This window comes from Hemitrygon akajei, chromosome 26, assembly GCF_048418815.1.
Source record: "Hemitrygon akajei chromosome 26, sHemAka1.3, whole genome shotgun sequence".
NCBI lineage: Eukaryota > Metazoa > Chordata > Chondrichthyes > Myliobatiformes > Dasyatidae > Hemitrygon > Hemitrygon akajei.
Genome location: NC_133149.1, coordinates 58,165,635 through 58,189,295, shown reverse-complemented (window position 1 = coordinate 58,189,295; position 23,661 = coordinate 58,165,635). Strand labels below are relative to the sequence as shown.

The window sequence follows — 23,661 nt, the reverse complement described above, 5'->3', positions numbered from 1 at the left end:
TCCCGAGCCTGATGGTTGAGGAGTAGTAACTGTTCCTGAATCTGGTGCTGCGAGTCCTGAGGCTCTTGAACCTTCTACCCGATTGCAGCAGCGAGAAAAGAGCCTGGCCTGGGTTGTGAGCATCTCTGATGATGGACGCTGCTCTACTCTGACAGCGTTTTATGTCGATGTGCTCAGTGGTTGGGAGGATACACCCGGGATGTACCGGGCCGAATCCAACACCTTGTGTCTGTTCATCAAGAGGGCGATGAACTACTTTGATCATCGTGCCAAACCTTACCTGGGGGAGAGGGAAATTGCTAATGCCTCCGCAATCTCCACAGCTACTTCCTTCAGAACACGAGGGTGCATTTATCTACCTGGAGATTTATCTACCCTTAGTCTGAGGGGAAATGGCAATCGAGATTTCGAGTTGAGACAGTCCAGCTGAAGGATCTCGACCTGAAAGTCGATTTTACACTTCTCTCCACAGATGCTGCCTGAACCGCTCAGTCCCTGGAGTTTCTTACTCGAGATTCCAGCATCTGCAGTCTCTTGTGCCTCTCTGTTCAGAACTTGTCCCTTTCAGTCCTGCCTCAGACTGAACCAGGCTCTTCTCTCCGGCTTCATTTCTTTCTGCTTCTTCTTTTGCCTGTTACGTATCCCGTAACTGCATCACTTACCAGCAAAGATAGAGAGGTCCGTTGAAGTCTGATGGCACTATTTTGTAGAAGTTTTTATTTATAAAAGGGCATAAAAATAAGGTTAATACAAACATTCAGATAACATACGTCGTCAATACTCAATCTGAAGCGCAGGTATAGTAATAATCAATTAGAAATAAGCTCTATCGTTGTCTAGGGGTAATGTATATATTGTCCGATGTAAATATAAAAGTCTCTCGAGGTCACTGCAGTTCCACCAGCTGCCGTCCTTTGGGTGTCGCGTTGGTGCACTTTTGTTGGAGAGAGAGAGAGAGATAGGTATAGAATGAAACAGTTACCCGGCGGGTTTTTTCCAACCTTTATGAGTTCGATCCGTCGGAGTCTCGTTGGGGGGGTGACCGTTCACTTGTGGCCTCTCCTGTAGCTAAAGCCGTTCTTTCGTGGTGAGGTCGCCAATCCCAGACAAGGAAAAGACGCACACGAACCCCCCCCCCCCCCACCGGCTGTCGCTATTAAACGCTGTCACAGGATTTCTAGCGTGTCTTCTGGTGCGTCTGGGGGGCCGTCTTTACCAGCCCTCTTTTATCTGAACTCACGGGGTCTCAGATGTCAATCAGGTTGGGATGATGCAATCTCTCTCCGTCTCTCCACCCACGTTGCCCTGAGGGTATACACGTAGTACAGTTCCCAATTCACAAAGGTGTCTCCACGAGACAATGACCACAGTCGCCAGCTTTTGCCTCGCCGCGAAACGAGGGACACCGCACGTATCTCTCTCTTCTCTTGCGATTCTCACAAAGGAGGGGGCTGGGATCATAACAAGCCTACCGGGACACAGGCCGCCAACAGCAGCTCGTCAGAGTCCCCTGTCCAGGGCGAAGGTTACCGGCCCTGTGGCTTCTCCTTTCAATCGTCTTCCAGGGGAAGGACCTTCCGATCTCAGGTATGACGCCTTTGGAGGTTCATTTGACATTTCTGTGCACTGCCGCTTTTCGGGACGAGGTTGCAAACCCCTGGCCCAACGCCGCTCCTTTCGGAGCCGGGCTTCGGCAGTCCACGGCCGAGTTTTCATTTCTGTTCTGATCTGTTTAATGTGTTGCTGATCTCACCCTGCGATGGAAATTACCACTATTACTTCCCATTGAACACATCCAGCAGCAGAATGTTCATTCCCTGAGACTGTTCCGACATGCTTAATCTGTTTCTAATCCCTCCCTGATATAGATACAATTCCTCCCTCAGACAGCAACATAATGTTCATTCCCCGAGTCTGCAGCGCGCGTAGTGGACAATCGCGGTACTGCAGGGGATCAGCAGCTCCCCGAAAGTGAAAGCATTCTGAATCAGGAAGTGCTGGAGTTAACATGGCTTCGAAAGGACCGGCCGAGAGTTTGAGCGAGGAGGTAATTTGTCCCGTCTGCCTGGATTTCTTCACCGATCCGGTTATACTGGAGTGTGGACACAACTTCTGTCGCTCTTGTATCACACGGTGTTGGGAAAGGAAGCAGAGAAACTCCTGCCCGGAATGTAGAGAGGAGTTTGCTGACCGCACCCTCAGGGTCAATCGGGCCTTAGCAAATCTGACACAAAAAGTTCGAAATCTAAACCTGAATCTGAAAGGGAAAGAAAGTAAACTTCACTGTGAGGAACATGAGGAAGAACTGAAGCTGTTTTGTGAAACGGACAAGACACTGATCTGTCTGGTGTGTAGAGACGCGCAGGAACACAGAGAGCACCGCTTCATGCCGATTAAAGAAGCTGTTAAAATCTACAAGGTAAAAACTAACCCGAATTTGATCTTCACTCTATCCTCCATTCTTCTGCCTGGGACCACAGGAGCCTTCACATCGAACACATCATTCCCCGCAACTTCCGCCATCTCCAAAGGAATTCTACCACCAAACACATCTCTCCCTCCAACAGCCCAGACCCACCCCTCCCCACAACTCTCCACGCTCTGTAAGGATCGTTCTCTACGTACTATGACTCCATTACCCACTCACTCCTACCCACTGATCTCCCTCCTGGCACTGACACCTGCAAGCGGGACAAGTGCTACTCCTGACTCCTAACCTCCTCCCTCGTCACCATTCAGGGCCGCAAACAGCCCAGTTCCTCCTGTTTCTTTCATGGTCGATTGTCCTCGCGAATTAGATTCCTAATTCTCCAGCCCTTTACCTCTTCCACCTGTCCCCTCTCAGCTTCTCACTTCATCACCCTCCCCCACGTTCCCTCTCACGTTGTCTCACCCGTCACCTGTCAGCTGGTTCTCATCCCTAACCTTTTTATTCTGGCTTCTGTCCCATTCCTTCACAGTCCTAATGAAGGGTCTCATCCCGGAACACCGACTGTTTATTTCCCCTGAATAAATGCTGCCTGACTCACTGAGTTCCTCCGGCATTTTGTGTGATAATATGGTTTGATCACCTGTTTCTTTTGATGCATCTTTGTTTCTATTTCCTTCACTCTCTGACTTCCAGGATCAGCTAAAATCTTCCGTAGACTCTCTCACAAAAAAGAAATCAGACTTCCAGGAAAAGGAGCAGCAACAGAAAGAGAAGATTTCCGGAGTTCGGGTGAGACTTCCTGAGCGGAATTTGTGATATTACTGTCGAGTTTTGCTCCATTTAATGCAGAATAGCCGAGTCTCGCAGCTCCAGTGACCTGGGTTCGGTCCTGACCCCTGATGCTGTCTTTGTGGAGTTTGCATGCTCCCCCTGTGACCACGAGAGACTCCGACACATCTCAAGGACATGCTGGATGAATGGCTAATTACCGTTAACCCTGTAAAGGTGGGGAGGGTGTGTGTGAATCAGATGGGAGCTTATGGATCAATAAGTGAGAGTAGGTTTCAGGAAAACGTGAGGGAATGGTGTTGACGGGAATGCACTCAGAAGTAGCATGGACTCTAATAGACCGAACTTAACAACAAAAGAAAACAGAGCACAGCAATGCAGTATATTAATCTTCACCTTTCATTCAACAGAAACAGTCACACAGCATTCAGTCCCACATCACATCCCAGTTTGGTGAACTGCGCCGGATTATCACTGAGAAAGAGCAGAGCTTACTCAGGGATCTCAGGGAAGAAGAGAAGAGGATTCTCAATCCAATGGAGAAAAATCTTCGGGAGATTCAAGAAAATATAAGGATTATTCAAGAGGAAATCACTAAGTTAAAGGAACAGATGGATCAAAAAGACAGTGTGATATTTCTCAAGGTGAGGGATTAAATTTCAATTTGTTTCTGTCAAAGGGCACTAAATGAACAGTGGTATATTTGAAATAAACACAGCATAGCGGCCAATTCTAACAAATCAATTGCCGCTGCCGGCGACCTCACACAAGTTGTTATACTTGCATGATGCGCCCTCCAATCACTCCAATAATGACATTTCAAAATGTCCAAGATACGCTTTCAGTCCTTCATTAGCAAAATACAATCTTGAAGCGATGAAACTTCAGGGTAATTCATTGTAAAGTAAGCTGCAACACAGCAGTCAAATACAGAATGACATCCGCCCGTCCCCAGCTCAAAACTGCCCAGAACAAAGTACAGATACGTAACTTTTTCCCTTCGCTTTTACCACGTCCCCACTCACGTAACGAGTTACCATAATAAACACGTAACACAGAATACAATGCAGACAGAAAACAGACGTGTTGCTCCTACACACAGCATTTACAAATGGCAGTAAACAGTTTCTCACCAGACAATTGATGCATCTATTCAGGGTTGTTGTTGTCCCATAATAATAAGATTATTAAGGGATTGGACACGCTGGAGGCAGGAAGCATGTTCCCGCTGATGGGTGAGTCCACAACTAGAGGCCACAGTTTAAGAATAAGAGGTAGGCCATATAGAACAGTGATACAGAAAAACTTTTTCACCTGGAGAGTGGTGGATATGTGGAAGGCTCTGCCCCAGAAGGCAGTGGAGGCCAAGTCTCTGGATGCTTTCAAGAGAGAGTTAGATAGAGCTCTTATAGATAGCGGGGTCAAGGGATATGGGGAGAGGGCAGGAACGGGGTGCTGATTGTGTATGATCAGCCATGATCACAGTGAATGGCGGTGTTGGCTAGAAGGGCCGAATGGCCTACACCTGCACCTATTGTCTATTGTCTATTGTCCCAAAATTGGACTTCCACAACTTCTGTACATCCCAGGACAGAATGCAATTTTCTCTGAAATTATTTACGCTGACTACAACACAGAGCTGCTGACTGTGTCCTTAAGTCTACATTAAATATCCTCTAATACTCTCATTAACTCCCATTTCCAGTCACAGTCTGTGAGTGTGTCTGGTGCGGTTGGTGTGAGGGTCTCTTCGTCAATCAGTGAGAACAAAGAATTTGACCCACACATCAGACTTATCTTCTGTATCTGGTTTCCATCAGATTAGGGAAACTATTATTGTCTCTTTACTTTTATAGATAACATTCAAATGAACGTTCAATCGTTCAAAACATAACCAGGCCATTCGGCCCATTTTCTCATCTCAATTTCCCTGCTTCACAATCCTCCTGCCACCTACTCACCACAACCAGCAACAGTGCCCCGAAATCTCTGGTCTCTCAAGTGTTTATCCAGCCTCCCCATTACAGTCAGTCTCTGCCATTCCATTTCAACCACTCCTGTGGCACTGAGTTCCACATCCTCCTCACTAAATTTCTTGTGGAATTTGTTAAAATCCATCTGGAATTACATCTCCCCATAAGTCTCTCCATAAATAGAGGTACTTCCTCCACCCGCACACAATCACATACATCACTGATCTTAAATTCCTCCATCCTATCACACTGACGTCATATCCAGATGAAAATGCACAGCCTGTCCTGTCTTCCCTGTAAGTTTCATCCTCTCAGTAATGGTCTGACATTCAGAAACTTTCCTTGTAAGTTACCCCGTGGTTCTGTATTGTCCGTGTGTGTGAGTGACTGCGGGAGTGGGAATTTTCAACACCTTGTAATGATTTGGAGGATATTCAGGATGTGGACAGTAAGTCCAAGTCTAATCAGATTTGTGTTTTATTTATTTCAGGAGGAAGCTCGTCGGAACAGAAGGTAGGACAGGCTCTTTACTGAAACCCTGAATGGATTTGTAAAATAGTTCAGAATAGCAATTAATAACCAGCAGTTTAATATTTACAGGATTAATGACGATGTCCAGGAATTGTCAGTGACAGATGAGACCCTACCGGTTGAAAAATTCGATCACCTCTATTTGTTGAACACAGTGCTGAGAGAAACGCTTGATGCTATTAATCGAGGTAAAACTTACAAAGATTCATTTCTCCTTGTTTATGAAGCTCAATTTAGTTCCAATTTGAGGCAAAGAGTGTCTGTAATACTGGGCTGAAGGGGAACTGAAGTTTATTTCACATCAACCCCACCGACTGGGAAGCATCACTGTCACATGGTCAGCTGGAGATGTCAGACCCCTGGACACACCAGCACAGGGTCACAATACAACCAATACAGAGACTGGCAGATGATCCACTGTGTTCCAATCCCAGGCAAACGCATTAACACACCAGGACATGAGTTTGGATCTACCAGAGGAACTGGGAATTTAATACTGATGATAATATTGTAGGGAATAAAAGCAGGTATCAGTGTGGTGATTGTCAGGAAAATACACAAGTCCTTCATGTGCCCTGTGAGTGCAGACTCTGATTGACGCAGGTCTTCCCCCTTCTGGATCAGCATCTCTCACTGTTGTTAGAGGCAGAAGAGGGGAGTGGTCGTGATCGGGGACTGAATCGTCAGGGGAACAGACAGGAGAATCTATTGATGTGAACGGGACACCCGAATGGTATGTTGCCTCTTAGGTGCCAGGGTCAGGGATGCCTCGAATCGTGTCCGCAGCATTTTAGAGAGGGAGGGAAAAGAGCCTGATATTTTGGTAAATTTGTGACAATGACATTGGAAGTAAAAACAAAGAGGTCCTGAAAATAGAATTTGGAGAGCCTGGTAGAAAGTTCAGAAGCAGCACCCCCAGGGTTGTAATTTCTGGATTGCTGCCTGTGCCACGTGCTGGTGAGGGTAGAAACAGGATAATTTGACAGATAAACATGGCTGAGAAGATGGTGCTGGGGACAGGGATTCAGGTTCTTGGATCATTTGGATCTATTCTGGTGGAGGAATGACCTGCTCAAAAGGGACGGGTCGCACCTCAACTGGAGGGAGAACAATATTCTCACAGAGAGGTTTGATAGAGCTGTTGGGGAAGGTCTGAACAAATTTGAATGGGGGAGATGCTCAGGAACTGGAGTGAAGGGATAGGACTGATGGTAAAAATGCAAAGATAGCGTGCAGTCAGACTGTCAGATAGGGCGGACAGATGAGAGGAGAAAATTGCAGCCAGCAGGGTGAGTATCAGTGCATTAGGGATGCTGAATTAAAAAGGGTAGCAGATACAGTACACAAAGTGTTATATCTCAATGCATGGAGTATGAGAAATAAGGTGGATGATCTTGTTGCACTATTACCGATTGTCAGGTATGATGTTGTGGCCATCACGGAATCGTGGCTGAAGGATGGTTGTAGTTGGGAGCTGAATGTCCAAGGTTACAGAATGTATCGGTGGTATAGGAAGGTCAGGTGAGGGGGTGGTGTGGCTCTGTTGATAAATCAGCAGCTAGATGTGACATAGGATTGGAAGATGTTGAATCATTGTGGGTTGAGGTAAGGAACTGCAAAAGTAAAAATGACACTGACACCAGTCATATACAGGCCTCCCAACAGTCAGTGGGCTGAGGCCCACAGATTACAACTGGAAACAGAAAAGGCTGATGAAAAGGACAATGTTATGATAATGATGGGAGATTTCAACATGCAGGTTAATTGGGAAAATCAGGTTGGTAAAGGATCTCAAGAGACTGAGTTTGTTGAATGCAATGTGATGGCTTTCTAGAGCAGTTTGTCGTTGAGCCTACTCGGGGAACAGCTCTACTGGATTGGGTGTTATGTATTGAACCAGAGGTGAGTAGTTAAAAGAAACCTTAGGAAGCAGTGCTCACAACATGACTGAGTTCAACTTGAAATTTGATAAGGGGAAAGTAAATTCTGACATTGTAGTAGTTCAGAGGAGTAAAATAAATTACAGTGGTCTGAGAGAGGAGTTGGCCAAAGCAAATTGGAAGGAGATGCTGGCAGGGATGAGAGCAGAGCAGAAATGGTGTCAGTTTGTGGGAAAATGAGGAAGGTGAAGGATAGATGTATTCCAAAAATAAATCAATACTCAAATGGCAAAATAGTAAAACCGTGGCTGACAAGGGGAGACAAGTTATTGTAAAGGCAAAAGAGAGGGCATACAACTAAACAAATATTAGTAGGAAAAGAGAGGATTGGGAAGCTTTTAAATATCTACAGAGAGGAACTATAAGGATGATTGGATGGGAAAAAATAAACAAGAAATTGATTTGAATTGAATTGAATTTATTACTTACATCCTTCATATACATGAGGATTAAAAATCTTTACGTTATGTCTCCATCTAAATGTGCAATGTGCAATTTATAGTAATTTATGATGAATAATATGTACAACAGGCTGGTCAATATATCATAGAAATACAGTTGTATCCACATGAGTTAATCAGTCTGATGGCCTGGTTGAAGAAGCTGTCCCGGAGCCTGTTGTTCCTGGCTTTTAATCTGTGGTACCGTACCCTGGATGGTAGCAACTGGTACAGTTTGTAGTTGGGGTGACTCTGGTCTCCAAAGATCCTTCAGGCCCTTTTTACACACCTGTCTTTGTAAAACAAGTTAGCAAACAATATCAAATTGTTTTTCATGTATTGTAAACAAATAAAACAGAGATGAGAGTGGATATAGGACCGCTAGAAAATGAGGATGGATATATAATAACACAGGATAAAGAGATGGCAGATAAACCAAATATTTTGCACCAGTCTTCACCGTGGAAGACACTAGCACTGTGCCAGATGTTGAAGAGTGTGAGGGAAGAGAAGTGAGTGCAGTTACTGTTACAAGGGAGAAGGTGCTCAAAAAGCTGAAAGCCCTAAAGGTACATAAGTCACGCGGACCAGATGAACTGCACCCTCGTGTTCTGAAAGAGGTTGTGGTAGACATTGTGGAGGCATTTCAAATGATCTTTCAAAAATCATTGGACCTTGGCATAGTGCCAGATGACTGGAAAATGGCAAATGTCACTTAACTCTTTAAGTAAGGAGGAAGGCAGCAGAAAGGAAATTATTGACCAGTTAGCCTCACCTCTGTGGTTGGGAAGAAATTGGAGTCAATTGTTAAGTATGAGGTTATGGAATACTTGGTGACACTGGACAAGACAGGACAAGTCAGCATGGCTTCGTTAAGGGAATATCCTGACTGACAAACCTGTTGGGATTCTTTGAGGAGATTACAAGCAGGATCGATGAAGGGGATGCAGTGGATGTTGTATATTTGGAATCTCAGAAGGCCTTTGAGAAGGTGCCACACATGAAGGTGGTAACCAGGTTAAGAGACCATGGTATTACAGAAAAGTTACAGGCATGGTTAGAACATTGGCTGATTGGTAGGAGACAGTGAATGAGAGTAAAGGGATCCTTTTCTGGTTGGCTGCCAGTGACTCGTGTTCCACAGGGGTCAGTGTTAGGACACCTTCATTTTATGCTGTATATCAAGATCTAGCTGATGGAATAGACCATAAGATATAGGAGCAGAAGTAGGCCATTCGGCCCAACGAGTCTGCTCCACCATTCAGTCATGGGCAGATCCAATTCTTCCGGTGATCCCCACTCCCCTGCTTTCACCTTATACCCTTTGATGCCCTGGCCAATCAAGAACCTATCTATCTCTGCCTTAAATATGACTTGGCCTTAACAGCCACTTGTGGCAACAAATTCCATAGATTTTCCACACACTGATTAAAGTAGTTTCTCCGCATCTCAGTTCTAAAAGGAAATCCTTCAATCCTGAAGTCATACCCTCTTGTCCTAGAGTAGATGGCTTTGTTTCCAAGTTTGCAGATGATATGAAGATTGGTGGAGGGGCCGATAGTGTTGAGGAAACAGTTAGGCTGGACAAGGACTTGAATGAGGAGAATGGGAAGGAAAGTGGCAAATGATATACGATCTTGGAAAATGCATGGCCATGCACTTTGGTCATAGAAATAATGTGCAGATTTTTTTTCAAATGGGGAGAAAACCCAAAAAGCTGAGATGAAAATGGACTTAGCAGTCATTCTGCAGAACATCCTAAAGGTTAACTTGCAGGTAGAGTCAGTGGTGAGGACGGCAAATCCAATGTTAGCATTCAATCCAAGAGCAGGGATGTGATGCTGAGGCTTTATAAGGCACTGGTGAAGCTTCACCTTGAGTATTGTGAACAATTTTGGGCTCCTCATCTAAGAAAAGATGTTCTGGCATTGCAGAAGGTTCATTTCATAAGGATGATTCCAGGAATGAAAGGGTTATCATACGAGGAACGTTTGATAGCTCTGTGTCTGTACTCGCTGGACTTTAGAAAGATGAGGGGGGATCTCATTGAAACCTTTCGAATGTTGAAAGGCCCAGACAGAGTAGATGTGGAAAGGATGTTTCCCATGGCGGTGGAGTTTAGCACAAGAGGGCACAGCATCAAGATAGAAGGGCGTCTATTTAAAACAGATGCGAAGAAATTTGAGCCAACGGCTGGTGAATTTGTGGAACCTGTTGGGTGTATTTAAGGCAGAGCTTGATAGGTTCTAGATTGGACACAGCATCAAAGGTTACGGGGAGGCCTGGGAGCGGGGCTGAGGAGGGAAAAAAAGGATCAGCCATGATTGAATGACGGAGCAGACTCCATGGGCAAATGGCCTAATTCTGCTCCTATGTCTTATGGTGATCAGACCACTACATTGAAGCATTGTGAGAATGAGCTCGGACACACCAACAAACATTGACATGGGTCAAGATTTCATCTCGGGAGAAGCACACACAGCGTAACCGGCCTGGCAAAGCTCCCTCACACACATACACAGGAAGGACTGGCAGATTGTAGTCAGAGCCTCAGCAATGTACGTTGTTATTTCCCTCAGTAACCTGGAAACCAATCTCTTCAGAGACAGTCATTTATTCATTTAAACAACTCAATCACATGTGACACATTGTCAACACACACCAGACATGTGATGACACACTGTAACATACAAATTCTTCAATGTGTATACACATCACACGGATATTTACCACATTCAACACACACACACAGACACACACACAGACACACACACACACACACACACACACACACACACACACACACACACACACACACACACACACACACACACACACACACACACACACACACACACACACACACACACACAGATATACTATCAGAGTGTGACACACGGCCACAGAAATAGGCACAAATTCCCATTTAGGATTGAAATCTGCCGTCCTTACCCAGTCTGTCTGTTCTGTGGCACTGAGCTGCCCTCTGACGTGACGTCACATCAACACTTCACAGACAGACTCCGGGGTGAGATTCCTCAGGAGGATGATCTGGGAGGGTTTGATGGATGTTGAACCCACGGCCCACTTCATCAATCTGCAAGACTAAGATGTCTTCTTGAGCCTGGCCCATTTGTGTGTGTTTGCCCCCCCCCCCCCATCCCTCTAACCATTTCCCATCTGTGTACCTGCCCAAATTTATTTTACAATATTTTATTTTTACCTGTTTCTACAGCGTCTGAGGGCAAATTCCATTTACCAACCTCCCTCTCTATGAGAATGTTACCAGATAAACCTCTCATAAAAATTTCCCGTCTCACTTTCAATCTGAGGCCTCTGGTTCTGTACTCCCATTTCTTAGAAAAAGAAACGTTATTTAAGCTCCTTATGAATTATTTACCTCGATAAGGGGTCATACCTGAACATCTTACACTACAGCTGAATAGCCCAAGCTTACCCACTCTTTGATTTTAACCTAAGCCCCCAGTCCTGGTAACATCCTCCTGAAGCCTCCTGTCCAGTGTAATGACATCCTCCCCATATTCGGGAACCGGAAATGCAGACAATGCTCCAAGTGTGGTCTATCATCGACATCAAAGGCCTTGCTGAATTTCATGTGGACAGTGTGGAATAGGCTGATGAATACAGGACTGAAGATGTTTTTTTAGATTGGGACAAGAAGGGCGGTGTGGGAGCTAAATTCTGAAGGAAGGCAGTTTTTAAAAAAAACTTTGTGTACAAGAACGGCGAGACTGCGCAGGACAGCGCGGAGAGTTTAAAAAGATGACCACCCTATACAGCGGGCAGCGGAGTGGGTGGCAGCAGAGTGTAGGGCTTTGGCTCAACGGGCTTAGGTGGTAACGGGAAGAGGCGAGAGCGAGGAACCGACTCTTTTTCTCCCCTTTGCAAATCGGCCTGGACGGATGGGGGAACAGCAGGGAACATTAGCTAACGGTTTAAAAAGTTCGTGTATTTGGCGAAGTAAGTGGGTGAGTAGACCTATCTTTCTTTGTTTCATTCCTGTAGAATTAGGTAGCATGTCTGCAGGGTTAGTGCTTTGTTCAGGGTGTCAGATGTGGGAATCCTGGGAGACCTCCAGCCTCCCTGATAGCCACATCTGCACCAGGTGAACCGAGATTCAGCTCCTCGGAGACCGTGTTAGGGATCTGGAGCTGCAGCTTGATGACCTACTGCTTATTAGAGAAAATGAAGAGGTGATAGACAGGAGCTACAGGGAGGTAGTCATCCCTAGGCTACAGGGGTCAGAAAACTGGGTGACTGTCAGGAGAGGGAAGGGAAATGCCAGGATAGTGGAAAGCACCCCTGTGGCTGCCCCCTTCAGCAACAAGTATATCGTTTCGGATGCTGTTGAGGGGGATGACCTGACAGGGGACGGCCACGGTGACCAGGTCTCTGGCACTGAGCCTGGCGCTGTTGTGCAGGAGGGAAGGGGGGGAGAAGAGGAATGCGGTAGTCATAGGGGATTCCATAGTCAGGGGAACAAACAGGAGATTCTGTGAGCCTGGTAGAGATACCCGCATGGTCACCGAATTATAGGAAAGATATCAATAAATTAGAGAGAGTGCAGAGACGATTTACTAGGATGTTACCAGGGTTTCAGCACTTAAGTTACAGAGAAAGGTTGAACAAGTTAGGTCTCTATTCATTGGAGCGTAGAAGGTTGAGGGGGGATTTGATCGAGGTATTTAAAATGTTGAGAGGGATAGATAGAGTTGACGTGAATAGGCTGTTTCCATTGAGAGTAGGGGAGATTCAAACGAGAGGACATGATTTGAGAGTTAGGGGGCAAAAGTTTAAGGGAAACACGAGGGGGTATTTCTTTACTCAGAGAGTGATAGCTGTGTGGAATGAGCTTCCTGTAGAAGTAGTAGAGGCCAGATCAGTTGTGTCATTTAAGGTAAAATTGGATAGGTATATGGATAGGAAAGGAGTGGAGGGTTATGGGCTGAGTGCGGGTAGGTGGGACTAGGTGAGATTAAGAGTTCAGCACGGACTAGGAGGGCCGGAATGGCCTGTTTCCGTGCTGTGATTGTTATATGGTTATATGTTATATGGTGTGCTGCCTCCCAGGTGCCAGGGTACGGGATGTCTCGGATTGGGTCCAGAATATTCTGAAGGGAGAGGGCGAGCAGCCAGCTGTCTTGGTACATGTTGGTACCAATGACATAGAGAGGAAAGGGAGGAGGTCCTGAAGAGAGATTTCCGGGAGTTAGGAATGAAGCTGAGAAGCAGGACCTCCAGGGTAGTAATCTCAGGATTGCTACCTGTGCCAGGTGCTAGCGAGGGCAAGAATAGTAGGATCAGGCAGATGAATGCATGGCTGAGAGACTGGTGCAGGGGGCAGGGCTTCAGATTCTTGGATCATTGGTATCTCTTCTGGGGGAAGTATTACCTGTTCAAAAAGGACGGGTTACACCTGAACCATAGCGGGAATGTTTAATAGAGCTGTTAGGGAGGGTTTAAACTCATTTGGCAGGGGGATGGGAAACCGGAATGATAGAGTGGAGGAGGAGGAAAACGGAAATAAATCTAAGATAGAGAGCAGTAAAGATGTCAGGAAGGACAGGCAGGTGATGGGGCAAATTTGCAGCCACTAGGATGAGTTGCAGTGCAATCAAAACTAAAAGTATCAAATACTGGACTTAAGGTGTTATACTTAAATACACACAGCATAAGGAATAAGGTGGATGATCTTGTCGTACAGCTACAGATTGGCAGGTGTAATTTTGTGGCCATCACTGAGACGTGGCTAAAGGATGAATGTCTCTGAGAGCTGAACGTCCAAGGATACACGGTGTATCGGAAGGATAGGCAGGTAGGCAGAGGGGGTGGCGTGGCTTTATTGGTAAGAAATGATATTAAATCATTGGAAAGAGGTGACATAGGATCGGAAGAATCTTTATGGGTTGAGCTAAGAAATCGCTGGGGTAAAAGGACCCTGATGGCAGTTATCTACAGGCCTCCTAACAGCTGCAGTGAGGTGGACTACAAATTACAACAGGAAATAGAAAAGGTTTGCCAGAAGGGCAGTGTTATGATAATTGTGGGGGATTTTAACATGCGAGTGGATTGGGAAAATCAGGTCGACACAGGATCTCAAGACAGAGAATTTGTAGAATGTCTATGAGATGGCTTTTCAGAACAGCTTGTTGTTGAGCCCACTAGGGGATCAGAGGTACTGGAGTGGATATTGTGTACTGACCCAGAGGTGATTAGAGAGATTGAGGTGAAGGAGCTGTTAGGAGGCAGTGATCGTAACATGATTGAGTTCACTGTGAAATTTGAGAAAGAGAAGCCAAAATCCAATGTGTCGGTATTGCAGTGGAGTAACGGAAATTACAGTGGCATGAGAGAGGAACTGGCTAAATTTGACTGGAAAGGGACACTAGCGGGAGGACGGCAGAGCAGCAGTGGCTGGAGTTTATGCGAAAAGTGAGGAAGGTGCAAGACAGATATATTCCAAAAAAGAAGAAATTTTCGAATGGAAAAAGGATGCAACCGTGGCTGACAAGAGAAGTGAAAGCCAAAGTAAAAGCAAAGGAGAGGGCATTCAAGGAAACAAAAATTAGTGGGAAGACAGAGGATTGGGAAGTTTTTAAAAGCTTACAAAAGGAAACTAAGAAGGCCATTAAGAGGGAAAAGATGAACTATGAAAGGAAGCTTGTGAATAATATCAAATAAGATACTAAAATCTTTTTCAAGTATATAAAGAGTAAAAAATGGGTGAGAGTGGATATAAGACCGATAGAAAATGATGCTGGAGAAATTGTAATGGGAGATAAGGAGATGGCTGAGGAACTGAACGAGTATTTGCATCAGTCCTCACTGAGGAAGATATCAGCAGTATACCGGACACTCAAGGGTGTCAGGGAAGAGAAGTGTGCGCAGTCACAATTAGATAGATAGATAGATAGAGATAGATAGATACTTTATTCATCCCCATGGGGAAATTCAACTTTTTTCCAATGTCCCATACACTTGTTGTAGCAAGTAAAAAATATGATATGCATCTAAATCACTATCTCAAAAAGCATTAATAATAGCTTTTAAAAAGTTCTTAAGTCCTGGCGGTTGAATTGTAAAGCCTAATGGCATTGGGGAGTATTGACCTCTTCATCCTGTCTGAGGAGCATTGCATCGATAGTAACCTGTCGCTGAAACTGCTTCTCTGTCTCTGGATGGTGCTATGTAGAGGATGTTCAGAGTTTTCCATAATTGACCGTAGCCTACTCAGGGCCCTTCGCTCAGCTACCGATGTTAAACTCTCCAGTACTTTGCCCACGACAGAGCCCGCCTTCCTTACCTGCTTATTAAGACGTGAGGCGTCCCTCTTCTTAATGCTTCCTCCCCAACACGCCACTACAAAGAAGAGGGCGCTCTCCACAGCTGACCTATAGAACATCTTCAGCATCTCACTACAGACATTGAATGACGCCAACCTTCTAAGGAAGTACAGTCGACTCTGTGCCTTCCTGCACAAGGCATCTGTGTTGGCAGTCCAGTCTAGCTTCTCGTCTAACTGTACTCCCAGATACTTGTAGGTCTTAACCTGCTCCACACATTCTCCATTAATGATCACTGGCTCCATATGAGGCCTAGATCTCCTAAAGTCCACCACCATCTCCTTGGTCTTGGTGATATTGAGACGCAGGTAGTTTGAGTTGCACCATATCACAAAGTCCTGTATCAGTTTCCTATACTCCTCCTCCTGTCCATTCCTGACACACCCCACTATGGCCGTGTCATCAGCGAACTTCTGCACATGGCAGGACTCCGAGTTATATTGGAATTATGACAGAGAAAGTACTCAGGAAGCTGAATAGTCTCAGGGTAGATAAATCTCCAGGACCAGATGGAATGCACCCTTGTGTTTTGAAGGAAGTAGCTGTGGAGATCGCGGAGGCATTAGCAATGATCTTTCAAAAGTCAATAGATTCTGGCATGGTTCTGGATTAGTGGAAGATTGTAAATGCCACTCTGGTATTAAAGAAAGGGGCAAGGAAGCAAAAATTAAATTATAGACCTGTTAGCTTGAGAAATGGTTGGGAAGTTGCTGGAGTCAATTGTCAAGGATGAGGTTACCGAGTACCTGGAGGCATATGACAAGATAGGACAAACTCAGCATGGTTTCCTTAAAGGAAAATCCTGCCTGACAAACCCATTGAAATTTTTTGAGGAGATTACAAGTAGGCTAGACAAGGGAGATGCAGTGGATGTTGTGTATTTGGATTTTCAGAAGGCCTTTGACAAGGTGCCACACATGAGGCTGCTAAACAAGATAAGAGCCCATGGAATTACGGGAAAGTTACATATGTGGATAGAACGTTGGCTGATTGGCAGGAAACAGAGAGTGGGAATAAAGGGATTCCATTCTGGTTGGCTGCCAGTTACCAGTGGTGTTCCACAGGGGTCCGTGTTGGGGCCACTTCTTTTTACGTTATATATCAATGATTTGGATTATAGAATAGATAGCTTTGCGGCTAAGTTTGCTGATGATACAAAGATAAGTGGAAGGGACGGTAGTGCTGAGGAAACAGAGAGTTTGCAGAGAGACTTGGATAGATTATGAGAATGGTCAAAGAAGTGGCAAAAGAAGTACAATGTTGAAAAGTGTATGGTTATGCACGTTGGTAGAAGAAATAAACGGGCAGACTATTATTTAAATGGAGAGAAAACTCAAAGTTCTGAGATGCAATGGGACTTGGGAGTGCTCGTGCAGGATACCCTTAAGGTTATCCTCCAGGTTGAGTCGGTGGTGAAGAAGGTGAATGCAATGTTGGCATTCATTTCTAGATGAATAGAGTAGAGGAGCAGGGATGTGATGTTGATGCTCGATAAGGAACTGGTAAGACTTCACTTGGAATACTGTGTGCAGTTTTCGGATCCTTATTTAAGAAAGGATGTTCTGACATTGGAGAGGGTTCAGAGAAGATTCACTAGAATGATTCCTGGAATGAGAGGGTTAAGATATGTGGAACATTTGACCACTCTTGGACTGTACTCCTTGGAGTTTAGAAGAATGAGGGGGCACCTCACAGAAACATTTCTAATGTTAAAAGGCATGGACAGAGTGGATGTGGCAAAGTTGTTTCCCATGGTGGGGGACTCTAGTACGAGGGAGCATGACTTAAGGATTGAAGGGCGACCATTCAGAACGGAGATGCAAAGAAATTTTTTTTAGCCAGAGGGTGGTGAATCTGTGAATTTCTTGTGGCAGTGGAGGCCAGGAAATTGGGTGTATTTCAGACAGAGATTGATAGGTATCTGAGTAGCCAGGGCATCAAAGGTCATGGTGAGACGGTGGGGGAGTGGGAATAAATGGGAGAATGGATCAGCTCATGATAAAATGGCGGAGCAGATTCGATGGGCCGAATGGCCGGCTTCTGCTGCTTTGTCTTATGGTCTTATTTGAATGCACCAGTATACGGAATAAGGATCTTTTAGCACAGGTAGAGTTTGACAGGTACAAACTTAGGCAGGTACGACTTTGGTCGAAGGAATTAAACACAGAGACAATCCTGTAAACAAGGCGAAATTCAAAAATCAGAGGTGCAAAGGGACATGGGTGTCCTTGTGCAGGTTTCCCTGAAGGTTAACTTGCAGTTTGTGTCAGTGGTAAGATTGGCAAATTCAATGTTTGCTTTCATTTCGAGAGGATTAGAATACAAGAGCAAGGATGTAATTCTGAGGTTTTATAAGATATTGGTCAGACCACACTTGGAGTATTGTGAGCAGTTCTGGGTCCCTTCTATCGGAAAACATGTACTGGCATTGGAGGGGGTCCAGAAGATTCACAAGAATGATTCAAGGAATGAAAGAGTTAACATATGAAGAGTGTTTGATGGTTCTGGGCCTGAACTCACTGGAGTTTAGAAGACTGGCTGATTTATTATCCCCCAAACCCCTATTCTCCCACCTCCTCCCCATAACTTTTGAGACTCTGACTAATCAAGAAATTTACCTATCAACTTGTGCTTTAAAGATCACACATGAGAAAATCTGCGGATGCTGGTAATCCAAGCTACACAGGTCCTGATGAAGGGTCTCGCCAGATCTCTCTGACACCTGTCTGGAGAGAGTTGATGTTGGGAGGATGTGAGTGGGTCGAGAACGGTAAGCACAGCCTCCGACTATAGGGATGTCCATTTAGGACAGAGATGAGGAGGAATTCCTTTATCCACATGATAGTGAATCTGCCACAGGCAACTGTGGAGGCCAAATAATTGCATATATTTAAAGCAGAGTAACACACACAAATTGTTTGGGGAACAGCAGGCCGGGAAGTTTCTATGGAAAAGAGTAAACAGTCGACGCTTCAGACTGAAACACTTCATCAGGACCTGTGTTGCTTAAGGGTCACTGCAAATTCATCCCCTGTCCTAATGAGGGGCTGCGGGGGATGGGGTTGTGGGAAAGGGGACAAAGTCATCCTCACCTGCCATCTTTGCCCCGTCCAGCTTCACATTACGTCTACACACACAGTTCACCCACAGGCTTCCCACCCCTCCCCCTCCTGGTTCAATCTGCCATTCACCTCTCCCCTACTGGTTCCCATTATCACCTCCTTTACTGTCTCAAACCATCACACTGTCCCACTTCACACTCACAAATGAATGTGAACATTGTATGACGGGCCTGTTCCTGTGCTGTACTGCTCTATGTTCGCTGTACCCAGTTTCGGAGAATGAGAGGAGATCTCATGGAAACACAAAATTCTTTCAGGGGTCAACAGGCAGGAGTGAGGGAGGATGTTTCCCCTGTTCAGTGGAAAACCCTTGGGGAGACATTAGTTGTCCACCCGCTTTCGTCCGGTCAAACCTCCCCCCGATCCCCGGGGCCGCGCTGCCCGAGTCTCCCCCCCGATCCCCGGGGCCGCGCTGCCCGAGTCTCACCCCGATCCCCGGGGCCGCGCTGTCCGAGTCTCCCCCCGATCCCCGGGGCCGCGCTGCCTGAGTCACCCCCCGATCCCCGGGGACTCTCTAATTCTCTGCTTCTCCCCCCAGTCTCTGTCACCCTGGATGTGGAAACAGCGAATCCGTATCTCGAGGTGTCTGAGGATCGGAAGAGTGTGAGACCGACCGGGACCCGGAGGGATCTCCCTGACACCGGGAAGAGATTCACACACTGGATTTGTGTGCTGGGATCGGAGGGATTCACATCGGGGAGACATTACTGGGAGGTGGAGGTGACGGGGAATCAGCGCTGGTGGCTGGGAGTCGCCGCAGGGTCTGTGGAGAGGAAGAGAGGGGTCAGTCTGAGTCCGGAGACCGGATTCTGGATCATCAGGCGGGATGGTGACGTGTTACATCGGGATTATGACGTGTCCCGTCCCACGTCCCCCGAGTCCCGTCTCCCTGCTGGTCCCATCCCCGGGAGGGTGGGAGTTTATCTCAGTTACGAGTCCGGGACAGTTTCATTTTACAACGCGGAGACCAAGTCCCATCTCCACACCTTCACTGGGAATAAATTCACGGGGAAACTTTATCCTTTCTTTGCGACTTGGTATGAAAACCAGTGGCTGAGAATCTGCTCCGGTTCCGCTCCGGGTCTGTAAACGGGTCGGGTCCCGGGACCGGCGTCAGGAGTAAAGTCCCTGTAAATATAAATGTGCGGAGAGCGCAGCTAAATACGTGGCTAAGGAGATGGTGCAGGAGGGAGGGCTTCATGTTTCTGGACAATTGGGCTTTGTTCCCGGGAAGGTGGGACATGTTACGACGGGACGGTTTGACCCTGAACTGGAGGGGGACTAACATCCTTGCGGGTAGATTTGCCAGTGCTGCTCGGGGGGGGGGGGAGGGGGTAAAAAAGATTTGCAGAGGGAGGGGAACCAGAGTGTTCAAGCAGATAGTGAGGTGGAGTAGGATAAAGGTCATGCGAGGACTGCATGTATAGACAGAAATCAAATGTTTGTACATTAGGTTGTAAAGTAATTTTCAGAGCTTTAGAAATTGTAGAAAATAAAGATTTCCAAAAAGATTTTGATGAAGAACCTGACCAGAACATATGTGAAAAAGTGGCTACATCAGTTTTATACCTATCGCAATAATTGTCTGTAAGATTCAAAATTAAGATGTGCGTTTCTGCCAGGTCCGGGTTAAAGTCAAAGGACAAATGTGATTTAATTATGTCTGGGTTAAAGTCTGTAAACAAGTGTGATCTAATTATGAATGCAGAAGCCTTGACAAAATTAACTGTTTGTGGAATCATTGAAGTCCTGAGATATGGACTATTGTTTTACAGAAACGTGTAAAAAAACAACTCCAAATATGGAATGGGAAAACACTGTGTACCTCCCGGGTCAGGGAGGGGAGGGGTAAGGAAGAAGGATAAAACCTGCTGCCCTGTAAGGTTCAGGGCTCCCTTCTCTGAAGGGGCCCAGCTCTGCAGAACTGTTAATAAACTTTGTTTCCTTGAATTTGTCTTGAAGCCATTATTCGGGAGCGTGGCTCGTTTCTGACAACTTGGGGGCTCGTCCGGGATCCACACTCCAGCCGTGAGGGGGGCAAGGAAGGACATCGGAGAAGGTGCACCCTGCCGAGTTCGGCAGTCCCTGATTCCTTGCTCGTCGCCCCGTGCGGCTTGACCGAGTGATATCCGGCGGACTCAAGGAAACAAAGAGGGGTTGTCGAGGCAGTTGAGACAGTGAGCGATCGAGTAATTTCTGTGCACAGGACCCAGGTAAGAAATTAAATTCCTGTAGAGACGTAGTGCACGAGAATCGTGGAACTGCGGGGTTCCTGCAGGTGATTTCTCCTGTAGAGACGTAGTACACGAGAATCGTGGAACTGCGGGGTGCCTGCAGGTGAATTCCTGGGCGATCGCGGTAATACAGGTTCCGGAATTGGACAGGAGTGACCGAGCTAGGTGGGTCACATTCAAATTAAATTCCTGCAGAGACGTAGTGCACGAGAATTGTGGAATTACGGGGTGCCTGCAGGTGGATTGGAACCGAGCAAGTCCTCGAGATGGGGAATAAGGGGTCTAAGAGAGAAAAGGGTAAAGGAAATCCAGGCGCCAATGATGAAAAATACCCCGGGGTACCCCCTGATAATCCGTTGGGACGGATGCTAGAAAATTGGGATTACGGGAGGCGAAAAGGGAAGTCAAAGGAAAAATGATACAGTACTGTGAATTCTGGTCCCGCCAGCCGATCCAAGGGTCGGCTGTGTGATGGCCTAAGTTCGGGTCTAGCGAGGATTGGGTACAACAAGCCCTTAATCTGTACGTGAATTCAAAACCTAACGTTAAACCCGAAGAAAGTGATTATGCCCTATGCTGGTTACCAACGACAAATAGTTATAAATTGAAAATGATAAATGAAGGGGGACAGAAAAAGAATACATGGGAGGTGCTCGACCACCTGCCGCCCCATATGTGCCCCCTATCGCTTCACAAATCAAAGACCCTGAGACGGAGGTTGGCCAACAGCTGATTCGTGTTGAATTTGTATCGAAAGCATGGCCAGATATAAGAAAAAACTGGAAAAACTAGAAGATTGGAATACTAAACCCTTAAGTGAACTACTTAGGGAGGCACAGAAAGTGTTTGTAAGAAGGGATGAAGAGAAACAAAAGAAGACGGCAAGGATAATGGTCCAGACAGTGCGACAAGTAACCGCAGATAGTAGAGAGAGAGAGACAGGGACCATAGTTGGATCGAGGTAGTAGCCAGGAGCAAGGAGGGGGGCTAAGGAAGGCTTTAAGATGTTTTCACTGCAACGAAGAGGGACACTTCAGGCGCGAGTGCCCCAGATACCGACGGGAAGTGCGCTCGTACGCTATGATGGAAGATGAAGACTAGGGAGGTCGGGGGTTCCACCCCTTGGGGATGAATTATCGGCAGGAACCCCAGGTAAATTTAAAAGTAGGTCCCCAAGGGTCAGATACAACCTTTGTGGTAGATTCGGGTGCCGAAAGATCTAGCGTAATCCAGATACCTCCCGGCGCCCGAACCGGAACAAAGGTAATGGGAGTATCCGGTATTGGAGGCAAAGTAATACAAGTACCTGTTATAGAAAACGTGAAAATTGAACATGAGGATAGGGTAACGGGACAGAACCTACTTTTGTTACCCTCTGCGAGATTCAACCTGCTCGGGCGGGATCTGCAAGTCAGGCTAGGCATCGGGACTGTGCCCAGGAACGGGAAGATAATGGTACAGCTGTTTGCCCTCAGGGAAGAAGACGATAGGAAAATAAGCCCGGAGGTATGGTACCAGGAAGGGAACCGGGGGGGTTTGAACGTCCCCCCTTGCAAATCTCACTATTACCTAACAGTTCGCCAGTACGGAGAAAACAGTACCCTATTTCAATGGAAGGAAGAAAAGGGCTGCAGCCGGTGATTGAAGGACTGATCGCTGATGGACTACTGGAGGAATGTATGTCACCGTATAATACCCCAATACTCCCGGTGCGCAAGCCAGATGGGACTTATCGGATGGTACAAGACCTGCGGGGCCTAAATGCAGTAGTCCAAACCCGATACCCGGTAGTGCCCAACCCTTACACACTGATGAGTAAGATCTCCCCTGACCATGAATGGTTCAGTGTAATAGATCTAAAAGATGCCTTCTGGAGTTGCCCGCTAGAAGAGAGCAGTCGTGACATGTTTGCGTTCGAATGGGAAAATCCTACGACGGGGCGAAAAAGACAACTCCGGTGGACGGTCCTGCCACAGGGGTTCACCGAATCACCTAACCTATTTGGGCAGGTCTTGGAGCAAGTACTAGCAGAATTAACTGACAAAATTAACTGTTTGTGGAATCATTGAAGTCCTGAGATATGGACTATTGTTTTACAGAAACGTGTAAAAAAACAACTCCAAATATGGAATGGGAAAACACTGTGTACCTCCCGGGTCAGGGAGGAGGGGTGGTAAGGAAGAAGGATAAAACCTGCTGCCCTGTAAGGTTCAGGGTTCCCTTCTCTGATAATTATTTTTGTAAAAAATGTCTGACCTGAAGATATTGCAGTATGTGTGTATGAGAGAGAGAATATTTGCTAATTAACTCTAAAATAGTCTTCAAACGACCATCACAAAATAAATGAAAATAAAAATAAATAAATGCAAAAATAAAGATCCCCTTAATCACTAAAAATTAAAAGGGCTAGATGGCTTGGAGTTTGTCAAATGTTTTCAGGAAAGTTTTCTAAATCAATATATAGAGGTACCTACGAGAGAGGATGCAATACTTGATGATTTTAATCTGCACACACCGCGACAGCCTGTCACTGACGTCATAGTCCCGCCTCACTCAGGCGCTTAAAGCGACAGTCCACAGTAAACGGAACCTGCGGGTTGGTAACAGCAGAGACTCTCCGAGATCTCCCCTCTTCAGAATAAATCCCATGATATTGTGTATCCCTTACAAACAATGCAATGTTGTATAATTCCCTCAATTACACAACATTTATTGTATTGTGATTTATTGTACTGTGTTTCACACAGCTTGTTGTCCAGGGACTGGGTTCTAATCACGCTGGGAATATGGGTTCGTTGGATTATGCAATATGTCCCACTGTCGCGTTCTTGGTAATC

General features: G+C 46.1%; 2 protein-coding genes across 2 annotated transcripts; both read left to right on the top strand.

The window, feature by feature from the left end:
* Window positions 1-2,110: 2,110 nt before the first annotated feature.
* On the top strand, window positions 2,111-4,938 carry LOC140716721 (zinc-binding protein A33-like). Its single transcript, XM_073029532.1, has 4 exons — window positions 2,111-2,419; window positions 3,125-3,220; window positions 3,631-3,818; window positions 4,926-4,938. The coding sequence occupies exons 1-4, from the start codon at window positions 2,387-2,389 to the stop codon at window positions 4,936-4,938; spliced, it is 330 nt and encodes a 109-aa protein (XP_072885633.1). The 5' UTR covers window positions 2,111-2,386.
* A 3,856-nt stretch (window positions 4,939-8,794) lies between these two features.
* LOC140716720 (E3 ubiquitin-protein ligase TRIM39-like) lies at window positions 8,795-19,891 on the top strand. The gene is made up of 2 exons (XM_073029531.1): window positions 8,795-8,886; window positions 19,115-19,891. The coding sequence occupies exons 1-2, from the start codon at window positions 8,795-8,797 to the stop codon at window positions 19,677-19,679; spliced, it is 657 nt and encodes a 218-aa protein (XP_072885632.1). The 3' UTR covers window positions 19,680-19,891.
* Window positions 19,892-23,661: the final 3,770 nt, after the last annotated feature.